Raw genomic sequence first — 8,587 nt, forward strand, 5'->3', positions numbered from 1 at the left:
TATTTTTTTATTTATTCAAGAAGATATCGATATAAATAAGTCACAAAGGCGCTACTCATAATGACGTATACGGTGTCAGCTTTGACACGTGACTGGAGTACTTCTTAAGAGTAATCGTTACTGTGATATTTACAAATTAAAAAGTAATATTACAGAAATTAAATAAGTATTAACTATAATCGTATTATAATATCATTTCTTAAGGAATATAACATGCATTGCATGCCGTTACACAGGTTTTCCTCCAGCAGAGGCATCCTAAATATAATTAACTACATTTAAGTACAAATGTAAATATTTCATTTGAATAAAAAGAAAAAAGAAAAAGAAAAACTAGTACAAAAGTATTAATATTAATTCGTAAAAATCGTACATCTATCCCGAGCGGAAATCGAACCTGCGACCGCTGGCGTTATAACACTTAATCGCACTGCGTCAGAGCGTTTATCAAAGGCCATTGTTGCATAAAATAAATTAATTTTAGTATTCATATCTTTGTGTGCCAGTAAACAAACAAAGGCAATCTCTACTGTTGAAGACAAAAAGCTTATGACAAAAAAAATCATGTTTTTATGAAAACAATAGGACCTTCAGATTTATTTTATATTTAGTTTACTGTAAAGATTTAACAAACATAATTGTGTTTGCTCGCAAACGAAAAAAAAACCGACTTCAATTACATCGACGAGTAATACAACGTAGATCGACGAAAAAATAGTCAAGTAACTACGCGTTATCAAAGATTACTCAAAAAGTAGTTATCAGATCTCAATAAAATTTATATGCGACCACATGACAAACATCAACTTTCAATTAAATTAAAAATTATTAAAATCGGTACATCCAGTAAAAAGTTATTGCGGATTATCAATAGTTTCCCTCGATTTCTCTGGGATCCCATCATCAGATCCTGGTTTCCTTATCATGGTACTAAACTAGGAATATCTTCTTTCTAACAAAAAAAGAATTATCAAAATCGGTACACCCTGTAAAAAGTTATTGCGGATTTTCAAGAGTTTCCCTCGATTTATCTGGGATCCCATCATCAGATCCTGGTTTCTTTATCATAGTACTAAACTAGGGATATCTTCTCTCCACCAAAAAAAGAATTATCAAAATCCGTATAACCAGTAGAAAGTTATGCGGTATAATACAACGTAGGTCGACGAAAAAAGCGTCAAGTAAAAATGCATTATTAGATATAACTCGAAAAGTAGTTCTTAGATCTCAAATAAATTTAAATGGGACCAATTTCCACACACCACCTTTCGATTAAAACAAAATTTGTCGAAATCGGTCTACCCGGTCAAAAGTTCTGATGAAACATACATAAAAAAAAAAATACAGTCGAATTGAGAACCTCCTCCTTTTTTGGAAGTCGGTTAAAAAAAATTTAAAATTAAAATAATATTTACAATGGCAGCAATTATTACGAAAACATTACATTTATTTATAGATATACGTATATAGAATACCAGGAGTATTCTATATTCCGGGAAAGGTAATTTATACAAACATTATATGACACATTATTCAAAGTTCAGTTGTAAACTTTTCTTGTACTTGATGATTAGGTGCTTCTTTCATTTATCATTACAGCCTATACAGTCCACTGCTGGACATAGGCCTCCACAAGTTTACGCCAAAAATAACGTGAACTCATGTGTTTTGCCCATAGTCACCACGCTGGGCAGGCGGGTTGGTGACCGCAGGGCTGGCTTTGTCGCACCGAAGACGCTGCTGCCCGTCTTCGGCCTGTGTATTTCAAAGCCAGCAGTTGGATGGTTATCCCGCCACCAGTCGGCCTTTTAAGTTCCAAGGTGGTAGCGGAACTGTGTTATCCCTTAGTCGCCTCTTACGACACCCACGGGAAGAGAGGGGGTGGCTATATTATTTAGTACCGTAGCCACACAGTACAGTACTTTCATTTGTATGTATTTTATTTTTAGTAGAAGGCTCAGAAATGTCATGTAATACTTTCAGTTTGATCTAGTGTCTCCCATTTTTTAGCTTCTATCCACCACACTCCTATATTAGTGTTTAAGTTGTTTAAGAACGAAGCAAAGGAATTTTAGGATATAGAATAAATATTTAGTTAATACTGTACGTGTACTAGCACTTAGTACATATTATACAGTTATCAGGACAGTCTAGCAGGGAATCCATTTCTATACAGTGGAGCAGTCTTAAGTAATAGGAAATAGTTAATTAGTAGTTAATTAGAAGTCAATAAATAAAATTTAATTAATTAATAACATAAAAATAAATAAAAATAATTAAAATTTAAAGTAAAAATACAAATAAATAATGCATTGGAAAAAATAAACGAAAATAAATATCATAATAATTATGTTAAGTAACATATTTATAATATCAATTCGCTTATTTTTTGTTAAACAATTTTTTCAAGAATATACATTCGTGTCTTTTAAAAGGACCGGACCGAAACGGCTGATCAGGATGAGATGAGATTTCCTGATCGGGTCCAGATCAGGAAATCTCATCTCATCCTGATCAGGTCCAGACAAATCATCTGCGTTATATGTCTTATCTAGTCCTGATCAGGCATGCCTGGTCCGGTCCTTATAAGGACAAAATTTCTACTCGTGTACATATTTGGATATTTTGCCCTCGATTGTACGTATAAGAGAGTTCATAGGTCGTATTTACAATATGATAATGATTATTTAATGGAAATAAATAAAATAGATAATGGAAGCGTTACGAGTCAATCATTATTTTACATTAATTGCTATTTTGGGCCTATCTTGGAATATTTGGCAGTAAATTACCTTTACTTTCAGTGTTATGATTTCTACTCCCGCCAGCCAGATGACCACCTTCGATATGAAACACACCGGCCTGCATCTGCTTTGCTGGATGCAGCGGCCGACTGTCTTCTATCTGCGGGCTACCCGGTCGGCCAGTCGTGAGCCTCGGGTCTTGCCATATCTGTCTACGCCGAATCGGGCGACGTAACTGCTGACTGTATTCTGTCCGCGGGCTTCTTGACCCATCAATCATGGTGCCTCGCGGGTGCTGTCAAATAGTGGTTGCTGCGGCGGTTGTACATCTTTGATCTGCAAACACCTTTATCTTCCTGTGCGGGCTACCCTGCTTGCAAGTTGCGAGCCTCTTAGTACGGTAACGTCGTGCCTATACCATGTGGTTAATTTTAAGTTGATACGCTGACGTCGCACCTCTGCCATTCGCACGATCATCATGGTACGCTTACGTTGTGTCTGCCATGTGATTGATTTGAAAGTGGTACGCTAACACCAAGTAGTCATCACTACTTGTCATCCCTTCCACGACGACACCATCGCGTCAGCGAGTCTATATAATCCCGTGCGCGCTTCATTCGAAACGAAGTTCGTGTAGTGTAAAGGGGAAGACAAACTGCCTGTTTTTTTTTTTGGATTGGTATTCCTTAAAATTATTTATAAGTTAGAACCTTATTTTTGTAACTAATTTTGTTTCAATCTCTATTAAGGATATAACCGTGTAAGTAGTCCTTAGGTATTGTTTTTTTTTTCAATATCACCTCTGGTTCCTAAAAATATATATACTTGTATATACTATATACTAATATTGTAACCGGTACAACTAATAAAACAGTACCTAACAACACTATTAGTAAATCGACTTCGTAATATTCGGTCCAGTGCATATGCGCTGCAGGTGTACGTAGATGCTCCCCTCCACCACGCCTCAATATATGCTCTGTCCACCATACGGCACGATCAAGCGGTTTCTGTGGTTGATCTTGCATTATGTTACGTAACTTTATAATATTTTGACGATAGCTGAAAATAGCATCTTCGTTATTAATAAAATGTTCAAAAGTCTCATTTCATTATTAAATATATATTCATTATTGTATAATATTTTTTTAGAAAATTTAAATAACATACCATTTCTCTTCGATAACAGATTTAATAGCGTTTAATAATTGATCTTCTGTTAGATTATCTAATAGTAATTTTTTTCCAATTTTGAACCTGACGTAATGCTCTACATTGAACCATTGGTCTCCAAGCATCGGTATACCAACAAGAGGAACTGCTGCAGTTATTGCTTCGTCGGTCGACTGTAAACCTCCTTGTGTTATAAATAGCTTTATGTTTGGATGTCCTGGTTGAGACAAATAAAAACTTTATTGTTTGTTCATTTGTTAGTTATAAATACAGAAGGATTATAAAAATAGAACATACGCAGTAAGTCAGACTGCGGCAGCCACTTCAATATTTTAACATTACTTGGACGTCCTGGAAGTTCTTCATTGTCCCATTTCCATAAAACATCGTATGGAAGTTGAGAAAAGACATCGGTAAATATTTTCAACTTATCCCGAGGTAAAAAAGATGGTTTAACATTTGTCCCAAAACTTATGTATATGACTCCATGCTTCGAAGAATCTAAATAGGTTTTCAGGTCCTGGAATGGTATCATTACAAATGTTTATTTAAATAATTTTATAAGAAAATCGAATCGGTCACTATTAAATAATATAAATATTATTATACTTAAACGAAAAAAAAAAAAACAAATGAATTAATAAATGATAAAACAAAAATACTACCTCAGGTAGATCACGTACAGGTTTCTGATGCAAACCTCCTAAGTAAATCACATTTGGTGGAACTGGTCGATTGAAATCCCAAATTGGATGTACATTTAAAAATATCATGTGAACGTTTTTTCTTAAGACTCTCATAGAAGGTACATCTGGTCCGAATACTGTCTTTAACAATTTACTATTCGATGTGTACTGTTCCAAAAGCCTCTCCATTGAATAATGAGTATACAAATTTTCTATCTTCTCCCATAACGTCAAATTATAAATTCTTCTTCGCATCAAATCGGGGTAAATTAAAGGGTGTGTGGTAGCTCCTATCATTGCAAACGTTGAGGACAAACCGCCCAAGGAACTAAACTCAATAACTGGTACTTTATATATATCAGAAAATATAAGAGCCGGTTGTATACCCGATTCGACAAACAATAAATCAATATTTTTATTGTTTTGAATAAACTTTTGAACCTCATTAGATTTCAATTGTTTTTCAAGAATATTCACAAGTGCATGGGATATCCGTTTTATTAATACGATTTGATCTGGTTCTTTTCCGTGTACAGCTAAGAAATCATTCCAATATTCGTAAGAAAAATCATGTAAGTCGATTTCCGTTAGGTTTTCTGGAGCTTGGCCCTTTGGAAATGCTGGATCTGTAGTTATAACCGTAACTTCATGTCCACGTTTAGCGAGCTCTTGCATGAGAGGACGAAACACCACTTGGTGACTTATGGAAGGCATCGGAAATACACCCAAAATTTTCGCGGATTCACTTTCAACAAGCACAGACACCATCGCGGTTAGCAATAATCGGAACATTTTTGAAGAGAACAAGATCTTCTCATGGACATAAAATTAAACCATTTGCTTGTGGCCTGTGTTCTTCTTGTAATATATACAACTCAAGTTGTGCGATAAGATAATTATTATCATTAATTTTTATTTGTTTTTAATGATAGACTAATTGACTGATAAAATAAGTAGTAGTAGTCTTTGTCTAATATAATAAAAATAAAAAAGTTATTATATTATCTTGGATTTTCGTCCTAATATTATACATATTCAAAAAATTTACTTTATAACTAGAATGAAGATCAACTACTTAACAAAAAAAAAAAACAATTGGACTAATAATTAAATTATAAACATTCTCATTTTAATCTAAAACGTCAGTCAGTCAGTTTAGTCTATTGTAGTACACTGCTGGACATAGACCTCTCCAAGTTCGCGCCAGACATCCCGGTTTTCCTCAGTCTTCATGCAGCCTACACCGACGATCTTACGTAGGAAACATTCGTACAAAATTTTTAAAGCCAATGATCTCTATCTCTCAATCTACAAGTGAGCACTATTTTCCAAATATAAACTGCGTACATTTATGTTATCTTTCATTATTATTTGTTGACTTAATTTGATCGTAAAAGTGAATAAGGAAGAAATAGTTATGAAAAATATCACTATAATTTCTTTACTAATTTTATTTAAAAATCTTAAATTTTTCTTTAGTAAAAGGGTTAGCTTATGTTGGGATAAAATATAGCCACACGGGGATGTCGCATCTGTATCGCCATGGGGTATGTAGGTAGCAGTCCCACAGCGCCCTGCTATTGTGTCGACAGTATCGATCAGTTATAGTGGGTAATCAGGTCTACCCGACTGTGATGTGGTCTTGGTATTGGCTAGAAGTCCTACATGCCTCCTAAAGGAGTTCCTTTCTCCCATGGGTATTTATATTATGGGTAATTTTAATTAAATGGTGGTCGATAAAACTGTTAAATCATACTGAGAAACAAGCAATCAAACAAATATACAGATTTGTAATATTAATCGAGTTCTAATTAGCATTTGTTGATAACATTTCAGTTTCTACATCATTATATATAATATATAATAATAAATTTCTACAACATACACACACGGTCGTCTGTTCCTAAAGTAAGCAACTTAATGTTTGTGTTATATATAGGTAACAGCTGACTGGTATAGCTATATATTTTTTTCGATAGACATACATTATAAATAACACATATATAAATAAATATATATATTACGCCCATACTCGAGGTGGGAATCGAACCCACAACCTCCGCAGCAGAAAGCAGGGTCCAACGGGCTAATAAAATTCATTATATGTAAACCCTATCTATTACATACAGTGCTATGTCGAAATAGGCCTGCACTAATCGTATTGTATCAAAAACAAGACATAATGACGTCACATTGTCTTCGATAAAAATTTTGTAAACTTAAATATACATCCATAGAATTGATTTAATTATTATTCAAAAAAAAATTATCAAATTATCAATTATATAATTTTATCGCGGTTTATTAAGTTTTTTAAAATTTGCGTAAACATTAGGAAACATCATTTACTTTACTACAACATTAACTTTAATCTATACTAATTTAATGAAGCTGAAGAGTTTGTTTGTTTGTTTGAACCCGCTAATCTCAGCAACAACTGGTCCAATTTAAAAATTCCCCGAGTATTAGATAGCCCATTTATCGGGGAAGGCTATAGGCTATATATCATAACGCTGAGACCAATAGGAGCAGAGCACCAATGGAGAATGTTTCAAAATCGGTATTTGTTCCTTTTGAGAGCTTCCGCTGCGTGCCCTGCGTAAACAGTAAAAGTTTTGTAAAAATCATGTATAACAGAATTGTTCCTATTCCACGCAGTGGAAGTCGCAGGCAGAAGCTAGTTACAAGATAATTAATAACCTTAAATTGCGATTTTTTTTGCAGTATTACCAAGACGCTTCATCAATTGTAAAGAAATTAGCTATTCACTCTTAGTAAAACGTTAACAATTTTCGAAAAAATTGCGAACTTTATCATTAAACAATTTCCTTAAAAACTCCAGCAATTGGTCCAAATTTAATACACAAAAGCAATTAAATTCGCATCAGCTTACACGGTTAAACACACATGTTTCATCTCCACAACACACTAATATAATTTTCACACTCGTGCCCGTCAGTTATACGAATAATTGAAAGACATTGGACACTGGAAGAAACTTTAGAGAACATAAACCAGATTATTTTAAACCTTATGGAGCTAAAAATAAGGTGATATCATCAGCAAAATACAAATGTGCAAGCACGAAGTTTATGGTATGCTCACTCCTAGGAACAGACTCGTTATAAAGTTAAATCTACTGAACTCAGTGGACTACTTGGAAGAGTGTCGATCGATTGCAAGATTTTATTTCGTGATTTATGAACATACGTGGCATAAAATTGTCCAAAAGACATAAATTTATTTTATAAGGATAATCGTGGTTTCGTATTACAAGAGTAAAATTTCATGAACCAGCTACATGCAGCTTTAATTATTTTTGAATTAAAATTTCTTCACGCATGCTTGACTTGGGGAGTAAGCTGGTGAATGGGTGATGAAAGTGTTACGAAAAGTGTTATCGAGCGAGGTGAATGGAAGTTGAGAGGGAGATATAAGTTAGTGAAGATAGAAAGAGAGAGAGTTATGTTTCGTATATTACTGTAGCAGCTACAGAAGTTTTACTTCAGTCGTGTGGTGGAGCAGACTCGATTTTTTAGAATAATATTTGTACCTTTTTCAAACTATTTTTGTGTAATAGTTCAATGCAATTAAAATGTTATGACTGTGATTTGTATTTCACTATATTTTCTAGAAATAGGAGAAAAACAGATCTTGAAAATATTAAAGTAAACATATTTTTAATATACTTTTAAGTACAATTTTATTATTACCCATTGATGATAAAAAGGTTGAATATTCTTACGGAAGGAAAATTTAAACTTTATTCGTTTGACTATCATTTCAAAAAAAAAAAAAAAATAATAATAAAAAATATACCTTACAAAAATAATAATTGAAGGATTTATTTACCTAAATAAAAAGGGATCTCAATTTTGTCAATACTGAATAAATATACAAAATAATTTTCAAAAATATAATTATTTATGAAATCCATCATTAACCCTACCGACGTGTAATGATTTTGGTAACTGACTCATACGT

At 33.4% G+C, this 8,587-nt stretch overlaps 1 protein-coding gene across 1 annotated transcript; it reads right to left on the bottom strand.

Moving 5' to 3' along the window:
- Nucleotides 1–3,553: 3,553 nt before the first annotated feature.
- LOC123664595 (UDP-glucosyltransferase 2-like) lies at nt 3,554–5,395 on the bottom strand. The gene is made up of 4 exons (XM_045599114.1): nt 4,583–5,395; nt 4,215–4,437; nt 3,915–4,134; nt 3,554–3,806 (listed from the first exon to the last, which is right to left on the bottom strand). Exons 1-4 carry the CDS (start codon nt 5,393–5,395, stop codon nt 3,554–3,556), a joined length of 1,509 nt encoding a protein of 502 aa, XP_045455070.1.
- Nucleotides 5,396–8,587: the final 3,192 nt, after the last annotated feature.

Source organism: Melitaea cinxia, chromosome 22, assembly GCF_905220565.1.
Source record: "Melitaea cinxia chromosome 22, ilMelCinx1.1, whole genome shotgun sequence".
Lineage (NCBI taxonomy): Eukaryota > Metazoa > Arthropoda > Insecta > Lepidoptera > Nymphalidae > Melitaea > Melitaea cinxia.